Here is a 21,895-nt window from a genome sequence, read left to right as displayed (position 1 = left end):
AATGAGTAAAGTGAAATGAATGCAGCCAATTGCTACAGACGCAGAAAAAAAAAAAAAAAAACAGGCCTGGATATTAGCACAAGAAAGCGGATATCAAGTAAATGTGTATGGATTGGAAGGAGGAGGGTGAGGTGGCAGTAGCTAGAAGGGTGAGAAAGGTAGAAAGAGGTTTTGATGTTTGGAAAGGGAGTGCAGCAGGGGAGCACATCGTAATGTATCTATTGAAGTTCAGGCCTCTGTGTTTGATACAGTACATCTGTACCCCATTTCCCTCTTTTCCCCCAGCTGTGCACCCTCACGTGTACAGGAACAATAAGACCCGAGACCATAAATTCCCTCACTCCCTCTCTCCCTCTGCATCCATCTCCCTTAACGTCCACTTTTACCTTTTTATCTCTTTTTCTCTATCTGTTTTTGTCAGTTTCTCCACATGGCAAAAAACCTTCGTTATTTCATCCTCACCCTTTTTTCACCCTTCTCTCTTTAAGATATAATATAATGATACAGGCTTTTCCTATTACCTCTGATGCCCCCCCCCCCCCCCCCCCCCCAATCTGCTGACTTCAGCTGCAATCCTGTCTCGGACACTGTGTCGTAAAAAAGCTTGAATTAATTGATTTCCTCTCAGTAAGAGGGGTCATGTCTTCTGCTCCGGTTTCCGACATCCCTACTCCCCACCTCTTCCCTTCACCTCAGTCCCCATCTCTTCACTCCTTTCTCTCAGTGAACCCCTTCCACAAATCCCTCCGCCACTCCCACCTCTCTCCGCAATGCAAGAGAGTGGAAGTATCAGTTGGCCCCCGTCGGGTCCGCTGGGGTCTGGGTGCACAGTAAATGAAATATGGTAGCTGTCGCATTAGGAAATCCATTGAAGTTAATGAGGGCCGGTGCTCTCTACGGAGCCACATCTGCTGCTGGTTAGGCGCCAACACCCCCCCATCCAGACACTACTATGGGGACCGTGGTGGGGAAGGGGAGAATGGGGTGTGATACCGACAAGGAAACTGGACCTGGGGTATAGAGTGGTACTGGCCAGCGGTTAGCTGCAGAGAGTGGCAAGTAAACGGAATGGCTTAGAGGTCACGACCTTCAGGTAATTCGTAATGGTAGCTGGATGGAACATCGAGTAATGGATACTACATTGTTATCAGGGCTATCAGCTGGATAAGCTGTAGTAAAACCACGGAAACCAGTTACTCCACACCCACATGCTATAACAACATATGGTATTGACCTGCCAACTGAGATCCTTTCAGGATATAATATTTCAGTATCTACATTTGAATTCTGGCTGCTGTCATTAAAGGTCAAACAATGTCACCAATAAAACAATTCAACTGTCTTTTATTATTGGCTGCTAATGAGCTGTGAAGCAGATCTCAGCCATTTACTTGTGTCGGCTATTGCAGGCTAATGGTGTGTAATTTTGAGATGGTAGCTCAGATAGAACAGAGGACATATGAGGCTATATAGGAGCCAGACTCGTACAGACTCCAACAGCTGACTTACTTGGTCAGATATGTTGGCTAGCTTAGAGGTTCTCAAACTTTTTGGGGCCATGGATTCTTTACATAGGAGAAAAATGTCTGTTGTAGATGCAGTTTTTTAAAATTCTGTGTCCAGTTCTTGAGCTAAAGTCATTGATGCGAGACTTCTTTGAAAGTTTGAACTATTTACTAAAGAAAATGATTTGTATTACAAGAATAACATGACAAACTAGAGAAGCACTCAGAGAGCACAGACCTCTGCCAAGGCAGACCCCCCCCTCCCCCTGATCACTGCCAAAATTTAATCATTTGTTCCAACATTGAGATTTCCTAACAATTTCATCTAAATCCATCCATAACTTTTTGAGTTATCTTGCTAACAGTCAAATGAACAAACAAAAAATCCGCCCCACACCCCACACCCCCCGATCACCACCAAAATTTAATAATGTTCCTTGTGCCAGTATCAACATTTCCTGAAAATTTCATCCAAATCCATCCATAACTTTTTGAGTTATCTTGCTAACAGACAGACAGACAGACAAACCCTGATGAAAACATAACCTCCACCATTACACTTGGCAGAGGTAAAAATAAAGAATCTTTCATCTGTTACAGGAGATCAATGAGGGCCGTGTAGTCACAGTCAAAGAGTGTTGTGCTCTGACCCCCCACTGGCTGATGCATCTTAATGTTTTAACAGAATAATGAAATACAGATGTTCATAATTAAGCAATATTAACAACTTTAACACTGCAAATTAGTTATCAGTTATTTCTTTAAAACCTTCCAATTCAACATTGTACTAAACAAATTTAAATTATTTTCCACTAATTTGCATTATGGCTCTAACATCCATGTATCCCCAATCATGAACCAGAATAAACAATTGCTTACCATCATTTGTCCTTTTAGACACAGGATGCTGTCCTCTTTTCTTCTAAACCTTTCAACCTAAATACTTCAGTGTTGCTTCATAGTAATAAACACAGAGACATATCATCAACGGACACTTTTAAACAGATGGTCATTTTTATCGAATTGCATTTGGACTCAACTCGATAGCACGTATACTTTTCAAGTAATTGATTGTAAAAGCTTTCAGAAAATTAACAGTAGCAAGTCTGGCATATAGTCCCAATAAACCCAGACATTTAAAATTACTAGTCTACTGGCAGAAAGCTCTTAACAAATTACAAAACTTATCCACTTCAACAAAACACACTGGAGTAATTAAGCTTATTGCTCCAGAAAATATTTCTGCATGCTCACTATCTAGCTAGTTTGGTAATTTGTGATATGTGTAATATGTCAAATCCATATCAGAGTCTGTATTGACCAAAAGCCAGTGTAGGTTGAATATATGGACACAATATACTTGTTTCCTTGGCGCAAATAGTCCCTCTACCAGTGTTTTTCAACCTTGGAGTCAGGACCCCACGTGGGGTCGCCTGGAATTCAAATGGAGTTGCCTGAAATTTCTAGTAATTGATAAAAATAAAAAATAAAACCTCACTAATAAAAAAAATATATGGTGAGTTGAGAGAGACAATCCCAATACATAAAAGGCATGACAAACTCTGAAGCTGAAACTGAAGCACTGTGGTACTGTTTATCTTTCAAATGTTCATTGTGGCCAGTTTAAGATACTGCAGCTCTTTCATAATTCATAGTTTGAGTTACTGTTTTGTTTTTTTTTTTCATTATTAATTTGCAGCCTTGTAAATACAAACTTGACTGAATGTACATATTCTGACCAAGGAAAATAAAATTCTCACTTTGTGCAGTAATCTACACCTGACTTTTCTGCCTCCGTCCATAATAATATACATTATATAGACTAAATGTCGTCTAAAATTAACGTTTATTCGCAACATAGTATAGCAAACTATTACATGATCAAAAACAAATTAATTTTAGCAAAAAATTAAATGTTTCCGTTTTGAATGTCTGGGGTCGCCAGAAATTTGTGATGTTAAAATGGGGTCATGAGCCAAAAAAGGTTGGGAACCACTGCCCTATACACTATTAACGATATAGCACAATGTTATAATTTAAAGAACATTACATCGTAGTTCCCCTGGCTGTTGCACATAGACCCCAGGGGACCATTTTCGACACCACCCAGCTGGAAAATGATAATGGCAACACTATAATAAAGACTAATCAAGCTGACCTAACCACTACATCGACAGTGGTCACAGAAGTTTTGTCAAAGAGTGACAGAGTCAGCAGGGTCAAAAGTTTAATGACAGTGTGTGTGTTTGAAACACAGCGAATGGCCAGTCCATTGACATACAGACAAACGGTCCAGAGCCGCCTTGTATGACCGGTCACAGCTCTTTAAGATGAGACTGCGAGTGCTGAACTGATGGCACCCCAGCAGAAACAAAGCCCTGAATCAAACACCGGCCCAGATTCAAAGGGTGTCGAGCCGGCCTACATGGACTCCGCTTGGCTGCTGGATGATTTGTTTTTACACCAGGATTGGGTTAAATATTTGCAAATTAGTTTTACTTTTTGTTTTAACCTTGCTTGGATTTCCAGATGGGAAGGGTTTACGGCATCAGAGCAGTTCAAAGAGTGTTTAGTAAGCTGTCAGTCGCAGACTAGTAAGTTCACATTACTTTACTGCATTCATCGTGCTACCCACAAAAAAATCCCATCCATATGGTTCTCCAAATAGTTTAATGAAAGTAAGAGGGACGGTAGGGAGCCGGGGCCCTCATGGTTAACCACTCACCTGTGGATTTTCAATATATTTATGTTTAATTTCATAGGAAACAGATCTGTGCTGAAGTTTTATTATTGTTAGGCATCGATTACTGCTTCCTTAGATATACAGTCAATTACTTTAGTTAGCTTTTTCCTCATACTCATCAGCAGTTAATTACAACAAAATCTAAAACTCAGTACACTCATCCTGTTTTCCTTTCAAAAATTCAGCTCAGTCAACAGTCTATGATCATTGCACATGTCTTTAATTGTCAGCCAAGTTTAGTACTGTTGTATATATTTTGTAGTGCAACTTGTTTTTATTTATTACATTTTGTAGGACACTTTCACTTTGTGCAAAAGTGTTTCCTGTATTTTACAGTCGCTGGAAAAATTAGTAGACCACCCTTGTTTTCTTCAATTGCTTGTTAATTTTAATGCCTGGTACAACTAAAGGTACATTTGTTTGGACAAATATAATGATAACAACAAAAATAGCTCATAAGAGTTTAATTTCAGAGCTGATATCTAGACATTTTCCATGGTTTTCTTGATAATAACCAAAATTACTTCAGTTCTAACATCAATAGCTATGCACTGCAAAAATCTAAATCTATTATTTCAAGATTTATTTTTTTTTTTGGATGGAACAAGTGAAAATTATCTTGGTAAGATTTCTTGAAATAAGATTTTCGAGATCTATTGTCTACAAATAAGTTCTTATATCTCACTGAAAAGTTACTTTTTAGGTGATTATGTCTTAATTTAAGCGTGATGAGACATTTTGACTAGAAATGAGAAAAATACACTTGGTAAGATTTAGATTTTTATCCAGTGTGGCATTGTACTGCCAAAAACAGTGCTTTTAGGCATTCCATGTTTTCTTTTCTGTCTGTTTTAGTCACATGATACACACAGAAGTTAGTACTTGATTGCAAAACCATTATTTTTGATGACTTTTGATGGTCTAATCATTTTTTCTGTGACTGTATATTGTCTAGCATCTGACTGCTATTTCTTGGCCAGGTCATCATTCATATAGCTGTGCATATAGGTTAAATAAAGCGAAATAAAACAATGAACGTGCATATTAACTTACTGTATATCACAGCACTTCTGTAACTACTCTTTCAAATAGAATCATGTAAAGATAACTACCAGATAAAAACAAAGTTTATCTACAGTTGCGGAAAAAATTATTAGACCATCTAAAGTCATCTAAAACAATGGTTATGCAATCAAGTACTAACTCCTGTGTGTATCATGTGACTAAAACAGACAGAAAAGAAAACATGGAATGTCTAAAAGCACTGTTTTTGTCAGTACAGTGCAATAGATATTGATGTAAGAACTGAAGTGATTTGGTTATTATAAAGAAAACATGGAAAATGTCTAGATATCAGCTCTGAAATTAAACTCTTATGAGCTATTTTTGTTGTTATTATTATATTTGTCCAAACAAATGTACCTTTAGTTGTACCAGGCATTAAAATGAACAAGAAACTGAAGAAAACAAGAATGGTCTAATAATTTTTTCCATGACTGTATACATTTTCCAGTCTGTGGGAGAAAGGTGAAAAAAATGATCACTTAACCTTTGTCAAATCATAAAATAGCCCATCCTCTGTTGGTCGTAGCGGGGGGTTAGTGCACCCACTGAGCGTCTGATCATTTGTCACCTACATTTCAGAGCATCTTCACTGTGGACCGACTATGTCATCCGTCTTCACTGCGCATTTTAAGTGTGTGTCTGCGGTGTGTGTGCGCGCTTCACGCCATTTGTCAATAGTTCAGAGTGCATCTTCACTCATTTGTCTTCAGCAAGCGTCTTAAGTGTGCATTCTTTGTGTCCATTTGAGGTCATTAGTGGTCACCGTATATAATGGATGAATGAGGTGGGTGGCTATCAGGATAACGTGAAGGGCTCTCTTGTCTTGTCTGTAACTGATTTGACAACTTAACACAAATGTGTTAAAACAACTTTGTCATGTGTGATTCGGGGGGAAAATCTGCATGACTCTTAGATTAAAGTGTAAATCAGTTTACATGTAAGAAATTCATTATTTTTAATATTTACATATGTTTTAAAAGTCATATTTTGTTAAACCCACTTTTAGTAGTCTTTGGTACATTTATTTGTGTATTTGGACCCTAATAGTTCGGATAGTCTTGTCTAATCTCATTTTATCTTAGCTTAATTTAGTTTAGCTTAGTTTAGCTTAGCTTAGTTTAGCTTATTTTAGCATAGCTTATTTGAGCCCTCCAGGTGCTACAAAGCTATCTTTATATTAATTCCGGTAAAAATCGAGTGGATTTCCACAACCCGTTTTAATTCCTTCTTAATTTGTTACATTTTATAACTAGTTACATCACGACATTTGCACGTATAAGGTCAAGACTTCTGACGAACATTTCTCCGAGTACACCATAATTGTTTATCAGCAGCTGCAGTCGTAGTAAAAACTGAAAATATGTCCAAACTTCGAGCCGATTACCTAAAATGTTCAGTTGTTGGTTGAACACGATCAACACCCTGGAGGGGATGGGGTGTGAAGTGGCTCATTTGCATTTAAAGGGCCAGCGCTCAAAACGACCTTTCTGGTGTCATTACTCAGAAATAGGGTTGAAGATGGACCTGTGGAGTTGAATTAATGAAGAATTCAGACCCAAGCATAGCATTTACAGTTTATGTAGACCACATAGAAATGTTTTTAAATGCATAATTCTGTTTTTAAAAAAAAAAAGCAAAAATATCACTCCTTTAAAACATGTCTGGAGGGTAAATAAGGTTAGCAATGGCAACTCACAAGACCTGGATAAAATTCACTTAGTTGTTTGTCGACCTTTTTGACCCTGGGCCTTGTGGTGTGGCATTCACTGCCCTGATTCCCACACACAGTCAAAATACAAGCACGTCAACTTGACTGTAATTCATTTCCCAATTTCCCAGAACTGTGAACATCTTCCCATCTATTCCATGTTATATATAAACTATTGGTAGCACATGACAAAATAAATCTAAAGATTGTCAGATAATGTAGGGGTATGTGGCTTGGCTGGGAATCAAATGTGTGTCTCACTTCTGCTTCACCCACTCGCTGTGTACATATCAATAGCAATTTGGGTAAAAATTGCATCTCAGCTGCTGTTTGATTTGTTAAAAAGAATTAAGAGGAGGCGGTAAGATGAAGCCGGTCGTACCCAGTGTTGTGAATGTACGTTCTGCCTGCATACTTGGCACAGGATCAAGGTGAATCTGGTATAAGCATGGGAAGAAAAGTGTGAGTGTGTGTGTGTGTGTGAGAGAGAGAGAGAGAGAGAGAGAGAGAGAGAGAGTGAGTGAGCGGTGTGTGAGCATTTTCAGCCCTCATTAGTAAACTCCAGTCCTGCATTCACAGTATGAACACGCCGCTCCTCCTCTTCCCCTTACGCTCAGCCTTTCAGTTAAATGAGGTTAATAAACTCAAGCGTTTACTGCCATCACCAACACCATCCCTCCTCCCCCTGCTTTCGCCTTCATCTCTCCTCTCCTACCTACACCGTTCTTTACACTCCTGAGCCAACACTCCTCCACCTCCTCCTACTCCTTAAGCCTCCCTCCTTCTTTCATCTCAGCTGAAACGCTTTCTTCCTCTTTTCCTCACCTCTTTTTTTATTGTCATTGTTGCAGGGCAAAAGCTCTGGGATTTCCTCCCTCTATTTCCCAGGACAGAGCTGCAATTACAGCTCAAGAGAGAAGAAGACCAGCTGTGCAGGAGAATTTAGAGCCGTACACAACAGTTAAAGGTAGACAAAGAAGAGGGTGCCACTCAGAGGCAAGGAAGTGAAACTGCCCTTATTTCAACTGCAATATTTCATACTTGGATCAAAGTAGACGCACACTTTTAGACCACATGGCTACTATTTTTTTTTTTTTTTCCAAGTACCAGGCAGGGTCATCATGACCACGCATGAATAACAAACCCATCATGACGAATAATACACTGTGTTGTGACCTGGCTCGCCTGTTTTAAATGTTAAACCACAACTGAACACACACGCACATCAAGGCTACAGCAGGAACAAGCAGTGATACCAAGGAAATGTGAAGAATGCTTCAAACAGCCTTGGGTGCTCTTATCTTGGAAAGCATGTGGACAGGGACATCCTTAAAGAAGAAAATACACCAAATATGATTGAAGAGACCATATAAACATAAGGGACAATTTCTGACAGCTGTGACCTGAATACGTGCAGGAACGCCGGTCAGAAATATTACATGTAGCCTGCCGTGTCAAAACATCAGTTGCGAGGGAATAACGTGCGCTGGCGTTTGACTTGTGTCTCCTTTAAGGTGGTATTTATAGTCCTGTTTTATCTTTAAGTGCTGAACAGTATTCTACACTACAATGAATGTGATTAAATATGTTAAAATTTAAGTGGCCTCTGTGATTATCTCACATCTTAGTGGATTATCAGCACACAAAGGGTTTAAGAATGATTTGCACCTCACTTCTGGTCACAGTGTTCCTCTGATCATATGACTGAGAGCCACTCTGGCATGCTATTTATCAAAGCTCAAGACCCCAGTATTTACAATAAGTCAACCAAAAGATCTGCCATGCTCAGCTCCAAACTCTAGAAGTTCAGAAAAATCACAAAACTATAAATGAAACTGTCAGCACTTGCACACACAGTCTGTAATCCTTATATTTTTTACTGCCGTGCAAAATTTAAAAAAAAAAAAGTATTACAGACTGTATTACCAGTGCTGACAGCTTCATTTATAGTTTGTGTGTACAATAACCTAGCACAGATCTCCGCTAAAGTCAATATGCACAATTTTTCCTCATCCCACAATATTATTAAACTACAAACGAACCACAAATTATGACCTGTTTTTCTCCTTTTGTCAGATGGTGCTACAGGTTAGTATAAATGACTGTTATTATAGTAGTTCAGTCTTAGCCTGAAGGTAGACTTTTCTCCAATGTCAAAGAAAGTGAAACAAAGTCCTGTTTTTATAGATCTGGTCCAAAAATTCATGTTTTCTCCCTGGTCCATGCCCTACCCTTCCACCAAGTTCCATGAAAATGCCATTTGTCATGTCTTAATAACACAAATAAAGATGCATGCTCATTACAACTGTGCAAAATGAACAGTCTGTAGTAGTCGGAGATTTTTGCACAAATGTACATTGAGTCCAACAGATAATTAACAAACAGACTGAGTTAAAATATCAGAGCACATATTAAAAAAAGGCAGAGAACAAGAGTACATAAGTGTAGTAGGTTAAACCAATGTCAATAACAAAACTGCATATAAATCAATAAATAAACAACTTTTCTTGTGACTTATTCTTAAAATAAAACAACTATTTCTGGATTTTTGATAATTCACTGGGATGCACTAATCTCAATTTTGCAATTTAGGTATTTTTCACATTGTTCAAAAACTTGATTCCCAATTAATTAATCTCAAATCTCATCTCAAAATCTGTGTTAATCCACTTAAAGTACAGTATGTTTCTTAGAATGTTATACAGTTGCTCTCCAATGTGTTCTTATGTCATACTTAAAGCATTTTTCACAATGGTTGCATTATGGGAGGAAGCACGTATGGGTGCTTCTATGAAACTGGTCCCTAAAAACAGGACATGGGGGCTAAAAATTCAAACCAGTTGTAGACTAATGTTATGAAGCAAGTTTGGAAGCACTTTGGGTCTATTTCAAAAATAAATAGTTACTGAGATAAAAGAGAAACTACTTTTCAGATAAAACACAATTTTATATTATTTTTATACAAAAATCTGCATATAAGACTGTAAAAAAGACACGAAAATGACGCACTACTATTTTTTCAAATATCTTTTTAGTCTCTCACGTGTTTATTTTGGGAATCAAACTAATTATGCAAGGCAGAGTGTTTGACAAAAATGACCGCTGTTGCAAAATCATTCACGATTTATGTGCATTTAACTGGGCAGGTTCTGCATGTAACACAAGTGGACACGATGGGTTGCGTACAAAACCTGATATGAGACTGAGACTCATGAAAAACCCACGTCTGGTTTAGAAAAACCACTAGAATCGTCAAATTTAACACAGTGTCTTTAATTATAGCGGTATATAAGACCATTTCAGGCCATGTTTTCCGGATCAAACGCACTGATACTTAGGTAGTTTTTCCTGTCCCAATTTTGGTCCTATTTTTGGCCCAAATATTTTATCAAAAATTCATTAATTTTGGGATGGCTCGGAGCAAGTGTATAATTTTTTTTTGCATTTATCTGAGGTCATCATTAGGTACATCCTGGGGGGAAATATGTCTACATTTCTCTTTTATTATTGGGTCTAAAAAGCTGGAAAAGTGCCAGTTACCAAAATGTATCCAGTTTTATAGAAGCCCCTTGAAACTGAAACATATTTTTCAGACATCCCATCGGAGTATTTCTGCTGCACTGATTATTATTTGACTTGTCAGTATGGCTGTTGTCATTCTTTGTGGTGTACAGTATGTTGTCTGTCTTCCTCTTGTTACACGTCCCAAGTGAGTGAGCGACTCTTCATCCTTCTGTGCGCATCAACTGAGATGTACTGAAGCCATTGTTCACCACGGACAGACACTTTTAACTCTGCATTTTTAGGATGCTTGGCCCCAACTGGAAGTGATCCCCTGACCCTAGTGGCGTTGCCAAATCCACTTTACACAGGATCGCATTATTAAAATGACTGTGATATGTGCTTGTTCAACTTGAGGCATCAGCTGCTCGCAATGTAACGTTTCCTAACAGCTGTCGCACTGTCAGGATGTCTGAGTGTATGTAACAGAGAGAGAGAGAGAGAGAGAGAGAGAGAGAGAGAGTGATGGCAGCAGGAGCCTCTGTCAGACCCATGGGACAGTCGGAGAAGAGCAGACGGTCGTGTCGTTTCACTGGAAACATATGGTGAAACTCAAGTGTGTAATTTACCTAGTACTACGGGTGGCCCCAAGGAGCTCGTACACACATGCACTCGCACACATGTACACACTCACACAGTGACAGGGTGTAATTTACCTGGGGCCTATGGGTGGCCCAGTATCCCGTTGCACTTGTCATACACACAGACAGCTCAAACACAGTTCATAGTCTCCCTGACAGAGACAAAGACAGTGAAACTAATTTCCCCTTGGCCTTCAGACAGCAAAGTAAGAAATCACACAATGACAGAGATGTTAAAGATCAGGAGAGGCAAAGAGTTTTTTTTGTTTGTTTTTTTTTTTCATTTATTTATTTTGCTCATGGATGTGTATTTCATCAGCAGATATTCAATAATCATCAGGTGAACAAACATATACACACCCATGCTCGAAAAGGAACAGGATGAAGAAAATCTTATATTTCCTGCCCCCTTCTAAATAATAATAGTCTTAATGGATAGCTATACACAACTAGCTATAAAATCATTCTGTATAAAGTCAGACAAACCAAGCAAAATACACCCAAAGATAATACAAAATTAAAACAAAACCAAGTGCAAGACTACATGTCCAGGACGTGCAAAACAAACAAAACGTAAGTAAATATATACCTGATGCAAAACAATTACTACACTCACAGTCAATGAAAACTTTGAGACCATATTTTTTGACATAATTTTTATTTTGAAACCCTAAACTGAGATTTTTTCATATGAATCATTTGTTTAGGATATTGGCATACAGAAACAAAAATATAAACTTTCAAGGATAATTTCAAAACAAAAAACTTAACAAAAGAAAATGGCACCTGCCAAACACAAAGTCACAACAGTTGCGGTCCTGGTCGGGAGTTGTCACTCTCTCTGGCCCTGGACGCAGTCTATCGTTAACAGAGCCTGTGGTGTTGTGTTGTTCAACCAGGTTTCTGATTGTGGGTTGGGAACAGCCCATACATATGCCTGGCTATATCACTGTAGCTCAAACCAGCCTCCACCATACCCAGTGCCCGGAGATGTTGTTCACGTGATGGACGTGGCATGATGCCGTTCACTGGACTAACAATAGTGGCCTTTTTTGGGCCTTTATATAGGCCTTCAAAAGCAATCCTCAAATTGTGCAGATACTTACTGAGTATCGCTCAATGTGTATTTGGTCCACTTTTGCAAAGAGACCAACCCATGTGCAATGAACCGTGACAACATGACAACTCATCATTATCTCAACGAGCACTAAGTCATCAATAAATCCACAATGAATAATTACAACCCCCCTACAAGTAGAAATATGCAGACATTTCTACCTCAAAGTTTCTATTGACTGTCAGTATACAATTTACTATATTGGCCCAGTGGAAGACATTACCCCAAAATCTTAACCTGTGGGAGTAGCTGCACACTCTGTATCGCATCCTCTCTAATCCATCAACCTGGCTCCTTTTCAAAGCCGGTGCTATCCCCCCTGAGAGAGAGAAAGAGATGAAGGTTATGGGAGCACTAGCAAAGAGGAGGAAGACAGATTAGAGGATGTGTCCCTCCCTACATTCCAGCGCTGACCTTCATAGTAGTGTGGCACTAGCTATCATCGGCCCACCATGCTTTACTGTTGGTTGTTATTGAGGGGTGGGATTATGAGCTACTCCAACCTGCATGCCCCACCCCAATTCCACTGCAACCGTGAATGGATCATATCTAGTTTCACATAAGAATTGACAGACAGACAGGCTGTCCCAGACGTTTACAGTTGGCACTGTTTGAGGTGTCTGTCTGTAAAGGCTGATATGATAGTCTGTCTGCAAGTTGCTGTGTGTGTGAGAGAGAGAGAGCTGGTGTTTGATCTCCTTTCCCAGCCAAGGGGCTTTAACTTCACTCCAGGTGCAGAAAAGTCAACCTGAGGGCATGGGAGGTACATAGAGTTGAGATCAGAACCTTGAAGCGCTAACACACTCACACACAAAGACACACGGAGGCAGGAAATTTCCTTGAAGCAGTAACTCAAGAATGAGTAAGTTTGTGGTTTAAACTGGTTTACCAGTCCGGTGGAGTCAGTGTGGAATGCTTCTAAAGACTTGGCGATGTGATGTAGGATAAACATTTCGGTTACCGCCTCCACATGTGAACATTAATCAGTCCTGGAGAAAAATACTGAGAGTGAAGAATGAAAAGGTGAAAGGGCCAGCTGGTTCAGTGGGTAGTATAATGACAATGTGCAGAGCAGCCAGTCTACTGTACACAGAAGCACATGGAGTTGGTTTTCTCTGCTGCAGGTCAAGCTCCACTGGTCAGAGTAAATTATGTCAGCAATAAAACTAAACACATTGTTTATGAAACTGAAATGAGGCTCAGATTAAGATTTAGTTGGTCAACAGGTGCAGATTTAGTCAAACCAATCTATGGGTCATTAACCTCGCTCAATTACCTGTAAACTGCTGTACATTGCTGTAAAAGGCTTTTCTATTCTATGATCCTAAATGTAATGAGAATAATCAGTCTTTTTATTTCTCAGTATCTCCATACAGGGAATCTGTGTGGTCCATAATGAGCTCAGTAAACATCTGCTACTCCTGTATTAGAGACCATTTTCTCCACGTCTCATCCTGTAATATGGAGAAATTAGAGTGCAGGGACTCATTCTGCCTGTTTATATACACACATACACACACATTCACAGAAAGCAGACATAACATAAGGACTCCAAGTGTTTTTATACTACCCGACTGACGCTCTAACATACCATCTCAACACCACAATTTTCCATCCACAACAGTAAAACACTACCGGGTGTCCTTGGTGTTCAGTCCCTGAATACCAGCTATTTTTTTTTTTTTCTCAAGTACAGCAGGATACTGGGGCCCATTCCAACAAACAGGTTTAGTGATTTATCTGGAAATCTTTACTCCCTTAACTCTGGAACGTGTGCTGATGTAAAAGACCTTTTCAGGTTTGAAACCTCAATGTTGTCACACATAACTGGTTTTTCAGACTGTCATCAAACTTACACTGAAGAAATTAATGTGTTTATTTAACATGGAAAGAGTTTCCCTGAAAATACTGAGGCAGGACGCAACAGAGTCTCAGTTATGCAACTACTGATGGAGTAACATGTAAAGAGAATCAGTGCCATCTAGTGTCTATTAATGGTAATGTGTGAAAAGTGTTGACAGGAGCATGGGAAAACTCAGAAAAACAAGTCAATACAGTGACATAATTAATGACATTGTAATTCAATAGCTGAGATGAATATTATCTTTTATTATAGAAACTGATCACTGAATAATTTTGTATTTTGCATAACGATAAAGTCTAATGACACTGGAATACATGACATTACATACAGTACTGCAGACTGACAGATGATTTGACTCCACTTTTGCCATGTTTTCACTACGTGGAACCGGCTCGACTCCACTCGAGTACCAGGCATTATTCCTGGAGACCGTTTCCATTACAGGATACTACCGACTTTAGAGTACCAGAACACCATGGCGATGGCATTACTTCCGTGTCGTCTGCTCAGAGAGTTGCTGATAAACTTGCTCGTTGTGTGTTGTCTCATCAAGCTCATGCTGAATTTTTACGTCAGCCACCAAAGACTGAATCTCCTCGATCGATCATGGTGTAGTTTTGCGGGCTGTCATCATGTAGATTAACTTAATGGTATATTTACTGTCAACTTCCGCATCTGTTTTCTGTAAAAAGGCGGGTCACAAAGACAACTCTGACCAATCAGTGGTCTGCAGTGTTTACACGTCATGTTTTAATATCTGCTCCCTGGTCTTGGAAGCTCAACGGAGGTGATACCAACAAACTAGTACCGGGTACCAGATTCCACGTCCTTTTTCGTAATGGAAAGGCCAAGTCAAGTCGAGCCGGTACCACATAGTGGAAATGCGCCATTTGACTTCCTCTCACACTGGTGCAGCTGTGGTAAACCATCTGAACAGACTTTATCCCAGATCAAACAGGTGTCACGTATCCACTCCAATGTCAAACTCCAATCGTCTCTTGTTCCTGGAGGACAGCGTTGCATTTTGGGAGTCTCTCTTCCTCACTTGTTCATCTCCCTCTGGACCTCACTGAAGATCTGTTCCTCCAGTTTGGATGTGTCATACTCCTTCAACATGTCGTACTCCCGCCAAGGTTCTGCCCACTTCTGGGCGTGCTCCATCTTCTCTGGTGTCAGGCACAGATTGAAGTTAATGCCCTTGATGTTGAACTTGGGCCGTTCCCAACGTTTAGACCATGGCTTTGGGCGCATCTTTACCTTGAGCTAATGAAAAAAAAAGAAACATAGAAGTTTCATTTCATTATGAGAATTTTTGAAGACTATTATCAGGGTTCCTACAAGTTAAATTTAAGACTTTTTAAGAATACTTAGAACAGAATTTAATGCCCATTTCATGGCCATACTGGCAAAAATGTGTGACTCCTAGAATTTAGGAAAATGTATTCATTAACATCAGCAGATATTGAATATTCTATACATACAGTACACAGAACTGTATATTCTGTGACTATTTCTCTCCAGGGGTTGCAAAGTTAGCGATGATTGGTTCCTAATTTCAACATAAATTGTCGTGTTGCAACGGGTGGAATTAAGTCTAACGTTACTTTCTCTCTAGTTTGGACATTTCCCAGACACATTTTAAAACAATACAGCGAACAAGTTTATGGCAACATGACTTAAGACTAACCATATCAAATTTAACACCCCTTAAAGACTTTTTTAAGGTATTAAATGCAGATTTGTAAATTCAAGACTTTTTAAGACCCTGTGGGAACCCTGTAATATGAATGGAATTTAAGATCTATTTAACATCCATACCAGGAGCGGGTCATTAGAAACTCTTATATTATGACCATTCACACAAGTTTTGACAATGTCTCATACACTGAATCACAGATGTTATCATTTTGTGTTGTTGTGCTGCTTCCAAACTTCATTTCATAACTTAAACAAGTATATAAACATGAATCTGTGACATCAACAATCCTGTAGAGCTGAATGTCTTAAAGCACACTATAGTATTATGTCCTGCCACTATATTGAATCCCAGTCCTGGACAAATGTCTCATTAAGGACTTGAATTTTTAGTTTGTAACCAATTTCAGCTCTTTATTAACACAGCTTTAATAATACAATATTCTCAGGAATTCATTATTTTAATATTAAAATCATGATCTTTATGTAAAATAATATATCATTTTTAAATTTCAAACTGATACATTCATTGGTTATTTTTAGTCTGTCCCTTCAAATCATAACCCACTTTTATAGAAACCAAGGAAATGTATTTTTCTAATAATATGACATTTTATGTCATACTAAAGGTATATATCAAGATACAGAGATGTTTCTGTGAAATCACTATTAAATGTTAAGTTTACAATAATTGCAACTTTCACACAAACAAACCAGAATTATCCTTTGTTTTGGTCATACTTGCATGACCAAAGAATATTGCTGTAAAGTGAGAGTTGTGACCCAATGATTGCGCAAATAGTGATCATCGCATCACATCAGATATATGATTACATTCCACAGCTTTAGACAGCATTAAAGACGGCATTAATATTTTTTCCAAAATAAAGACATATTTATCCATGTATTAGACCACATTACTTTAATAATAAACTGAGTGAACATCACAACTAGATGCTTCTGATTCTTATAAATGACAGCTTAGGATAACTAAATAATATTAATACAAAAATAAGTCCTGCCTACAAAATAAGCCTTTTTCACACAACATAGATTGGTGGAGGTTGATATTTCGGTTTTGATATTTTTGTTTTATTTTAACAACATAAAGCCAATCAATAAATATCATTTTTATGCCATGGCTAGAGCTTGTCCTCCATGCGTGTCTGTCAAAATAACAGTATTAGGAAGTTAAGCTTTTAAATATTTTGAATAAAAATGTTAAATATTTTAAATATTCAAATATTTTGTTATTATCCTGTTGCCATATTAGATAAAAGTGATGGTAATAGACACTATTTAAACTTAATTCTTTTAGAGGTAGCTAGTTTCTCATGAGAGGGGACACCATATTGGCCTGAAAATGACATTGTGACACAGTAGTTGTCTGGACTCTAGTGTGAATTTAATTCAGCTTTATTCATAGCATTGATTTCTGGGGCTTTTGTAGACCCTGTAGGTGCCCTGTGTGATCATGCAGTTTCTTTCAGTTTGAGAATACACTTGATTTTCCCTTACCTTGTTGACAGGGACCTCATCAGTTGGAGAAATTGGCACAGGTTTTATGTCAGGGTTCACGGTGCTGTACTCAGGCAGGGCGTCTCTAAGATACATCAGGTTGTCATCCAACCTCTTCTCCAACTTCAGCACCTCAATCTTCGTGATGCGGGGGCTGTACAGCTCATAGCAGATCTCCACACCTGAACAAAAACATAAGGGAGGTTAATGTGAGGTAAACTTTAAATTTAAGGAGACCTTATGTTTTTAATGCTCATCACTTGCCATACAGTGACATTTAGGATGAATTCATTCGGGCAGTTTTAATCTGTTTAAATTAAAAGAAATGCATTTCCCAATTAGTGTGACTTGTGTGGGGACACTAACTGCACTCTGATGTGGACCACAACAACTACACAAAGACTGTTTAAAGGAGTCTCATTACATCCCTGAATAAATTCTGGAACAGTTCACTTGAGGTGGGAATGTAATCCAACTTCAGTCTGCCCTAACTACATAAATTCCACTAGTTTGAGCTAAACTGAGCTAAAAGTAGTAGGTGTGTTGTACAATCTGGCCACAGGATACAATCTACAGCAGTTCGCAATAGAAGCAGCATAAAAAAGTAGCTGGAGAATGTTTTTGAGATGTAGTTAACTAGTCCAGAACACATGATAATGTTTACTTTCTTACTCCTGCCACAGAAACATCGAACTGAAAAGTGCAGTGACCTTTTGTGTGTGGTTTTCTCTGTTTACAAAAAAATAATAATAATAATAATAATAATAATTCACGTCCAACCAGTTAAATGAAGAAACAAAGCATTTACTTGACTGAATAGCTACAATGGAATTAACCTCACCTTGGTTATCAATAATGTTTCTCAGTACAAATGTGGCTCCCAGTCCCTTTCCACCCCTCTGGATGCAGATACCAACAAAGCGGCTTGTTTTTCCACTTGCATTTGGGTCCGACATTGTCACAGCTAGGATACTCCCTTTAAATAACAACAACAAAAAAATTTCATCAATGAGCAAAACATTGTCCTCTAAATCTCTACTGCTGGATCCAATACATCATTCAATACTTCTATTGCATTCTTCAGTGGGTTTCTTACCAACGTAGAATTCAGGGATATCAAGTACTTTCCTCCTCCTGATCATGTCTTTTCTTTCTATTGAAAACTTGAATGGATCTGTTCTCTGCCTGGGAGGGATGAACTCTGGACTGAGAAACCTGAAGGAAAAAACAAGATACAGGACACATTCATACCTGATTTTGTACATTATATACCTTTTATGAGCGTTTATTTCTATGTTTACATACTTGCGCAGAGATGCTGCAGTTTGTGTTTTATCTATAATGATAGGTTTAGATGGAGGGATGAACTTAGGGGGTTTTCCACCGTCTTTCTCCGTAGCAAGACGGCACGTAGACGTTGACAGGAGTCCTGTACAGAAAATACAACACTTCTTCATCCTCATATCTACACTAAGCTAATTCTGCGTTAGCTTCAAGTTAGCTAGCTAATAAGTATGAACGTTTCAGACTGTGGTTACGTACTGTCGCAACTCGATATAACCTTGTAAAATATAAACTTTAACAATTCAGTTTACTTACGTTCATTTTGGAGCTGAAAGTTTCGCAATAATCTCAGCGAAAGGATGTATTTGTCGAGCCCCTTCGTGCAGACTGCCATGTTTGACCTTCTGCTGTCACATGGGAGCTTGTACAGAAGCCGTGTGAGCCAAAAAGATCGAAACGCGATTTTTTTCCTAAACCGGCTGTTTATCAAGTTACCACAAGATGGCGCGACAGTGTCGTAAATAAATTGATTTTGGAAAACGCTTTCAATATTAGTCAAAAAATGGGAATTAATGCCAGTAATTCAACCCATAAAGATCCAAATAGACAGCATTGATAAAAGGCATCTACTGATTTAAAAAGTTTAATAACCTTAGAGCCACTAACCCTATCAATCCATGTAAATATTGGTAAGTAAAATAGTTTGTCATCTTACATGGTCATCAGATATGACCCATTTAGTAAAAAGCAAAATTGGTGGTAAAAGTAAAATAAAATTTAAAAAAGATAATAAATTAAAAAATTTTAAAATAATAAAAGAAAAGTAAAAGTAAAAAAAAAAAAAAAAAAAAAAAAAAAAAGATATTACCCATTTGGATGTTCAGAGGCTCCGTAGTGAACGTGGAAACACTGTCATTTTCTACAGCCTTGATTCACCAGTAAAACCCATGGAGCTGGATCAGTGACAGTGGATGGACACACTGGGTTTATGTTCAGTTAATGATGTATTTGACTAAAAAAGTCACTTTTTCTCAAGTTTTCTCTGTTTTTGTTATAATAACCCTCAAATATAATTTCAGCATGACGATTAAAGTACATGATCAGTAAAATAAATATAGGAAAAGACCTCATTTTCACTGAAAAACTGCAAAATGGAGAGGATAATATTATGAAAAATGGTGATAAATCACTGACAAAAGGTCAAATAGAAAGAAAATTTTATTTGAGAACTGCCACAAAAGTTGCACTGGGTCTTTATGGGTTAAAAAATGGTGTTTATAAAATTCAACTACATGTAATTTTAAATAAACTACTGAGAGGTAGTATGTGAATAAACATTTAGAACCTTTTGCATGCTCTTCTATTACTACCACGGCATATAGATCATGCATTAATGTCAAATTCCAATGACACTGACATTGAGATAACAGTGAAAAATATTTTGTTAATTCCAGTCATTCCAGTTTTCATGTTTTTCACTTAAAAAAAATCATTACTCAAACATATTGGCCTGCATTCTTTATGCAAAACTTCAGGTAATGTGTTGACATCTAACTCCAATGACACTGAAATAACCATGAAAAATATTTCATTCATTCCAGTCATTTTTCAGGTTTTGCCCATAAAACACTCACATGGCAGTGATCAACATCTACACATGAGAGACAAATACACAACATACCTTCTATGTTAGAAAATGGTGAAAAAGTGTCTCCAAGTGCATGAGATGACCTCCTGAAATGTCTTGTTTGGTCCATAGTCAACATGTAGTTAATTCACTGCCATGGACTAGCAAATAAACCTGTGTATATTCGTATTTAAGAAGCAAGAATTAGAGAAATTAAACTTTGACACTGAACAAGAATGATTATTGATGATCAAAATAGTTTCCAATTAATATTAATCATTGCAGTTCTTCAGTATATACCATTCAATAAATAATACTGTTCATATACAGGATTATTCTGTAAACGTGTTTGAATTTAACCAATAAAGACCCAAGGACCCACCGGCAACCATCTTCTCATCTATAATGTTTAATACTTGCTGATCCACTTATCCTGTCAATACATGTAAATAATTGGTGTAAAATGTGGTTTGTCATCTTTTCATAGTCATCAGATATGACCCATTTGGACGTTCAGAGGCTCCGTAGTTACCGTGGAAACACTGTCATCTTCTACAACATTGATTCACCAGTAAAACCCATGGAGTTGGATCAATGACAGTGGATGGAGACACTTGGTTTATGTTCAGTTAATGATATATTTTACAGAAAAAGTGACTTTTTCTTCAATTTTCTATGTTTTCTGATATAATAACCCTCAACTTTACTCTGAGCTTAAACAAACATCTACATAATCAGTAAATTCAATATAGGGAAAAATACCTGATTTACTTTGACAAATGCAAAATACAGAGGATAATATTATAATAAATGCTGATAAATCACTTACAAAAGGTCAAATAGAGAGAAACATTCATTTGGGAAAAAAACAAAAAATAAGCCTGAAGGCCACTTTTTTAGTCCATGATTAACCACTAAATGACAAACCACAGGGGATAGACTTAAATCTGTTGATGTTTTACCTCTAGTTCAGTGTTTTTCAACCTTGGGGTCGGGATCCTACGAGGGGTTGCCTGGAATTCAGATGGGGTCGCCTGAAATTTCCAGTAATTGATAAAAAAAAAACAAAAAAACAACTTATATATATAAATATATGGTGAGTTGAGATAGACAATCCCAATCCATAAAAGACAAACTGAGGCTGAAACTGAAGCACTGTGGTACTGTTTATCTTTCAAATGTTCATTGTGGTCAGTTTCAGATGCTGCAGCTCTTTCATAATTCATAGTTTGAGTTATTGTTTGTTCAGTATTAATTGTCAGCCTTGTAAATACAAGCTGGACTGACTGTACATATCCTGAGCAAGGAAAATAAAATTCTTACTTTGTGCAGTAATCTACACCTGGCTTTTCTGCCTCCGTCCATAATAATATACATTATATAGACTAAACGTTATGTAAAAGTAACGTTTATTTGCAACATAGCAAACTATTACATGATCAAAAACAAATTAATTTTAGCAAAAAAAAAAAAAAAAGAAAGTCTCCGTTTTGAATGTCTGGGGTCACCAGAAATTTGTGATGTTAAAATGGGGTCACGAGCCAAAAAAAAGGTTGGGAACCACTGCTCTAGTTACTATAATTAGACTTAGACAAACTTTATTGATCCACAAGGGAAATTACTTGGT

The 21,895-nt window shown here is 37.8% G+C and overlaps 1 protein-coding gene across 1 annotated transcript; it reads right to left on the bottom strand.

Moving 5' to 3' along the window:
* Positions 1-14,717: 14,717 nt before the first annotated feature.
* Positions 14,718-19,063, bottom strand: mrpl19 (mitochondrial ribosomal protein L19). The gene is made up of 6 exons (XM_030129267.1): positions 18,957-19,063; positions 18,663-18,786; positions 18,454-18,572; positions 18,199-18,333; positions 17,358-17,539; positions 14,718-15,407 (listed from the first exon to the last, which is right to left on the bottom strand). Exons 1-6 carry the CDS (start codon positions 19,033-19,035, stop codon positions 15,186-15,188), a joined length of 861 nt encoding a protein of 286 aa, XP_029985127.1. The 5' UTR covers positions 19,036-19,063; the 3' UTR covers positions 14,718-15,185.
* Between the last annotated feature and the right edge of the window lie 2,832 nt (positions 19,064-21,895).

The sequence above is a fragment of the Sphaeramia orbicularis genome, chromosome 24 (assembly GCF_902148855.1).
Source record: "Sphaeramia orbicularis chromosome 24, fSphaOr1.1, whole genome shotgun sequence".
Classification (NCBI taxonomy): domain Eukaryota; kingdom Metazoa; phylum Chordata; class Actinopteri; order Kurtiformes; family Apogonidae; genus Sphaeramia; species Sphaeramia orbicularis.
The sequence above is the reverse complement of the archived record's forward strand: the minus strand, read 5'-3'. Positions and strand labels throughout refer to the sequence as shown.

Excerpts from the sequence above, each read along its gene's own strand:
- mrpl19 (XM_030129267.1), bottom strand. The coding sequence starts at position 19,035 with ATGGCAGTCTGCACGAAGGGGCTCGACAAATACATCCTTTCGCTGAGA. Across the intron at positions 17,540-18,198 it reads AAACATTATTGATAACCAAG|GTGTGGAGATCTGCTATGAG; the intron begins GTGAGGTTAATT and ends GTTTTTGTTCAG. Across the intron at positions 15,408-17,357 it reads ATGAGGTCCCTGTCAACAAG|CTCAAGGTAAAGATGCGCCC; the intron begins GTAAGGGAAAAT and ends TTTTTTCATTAG.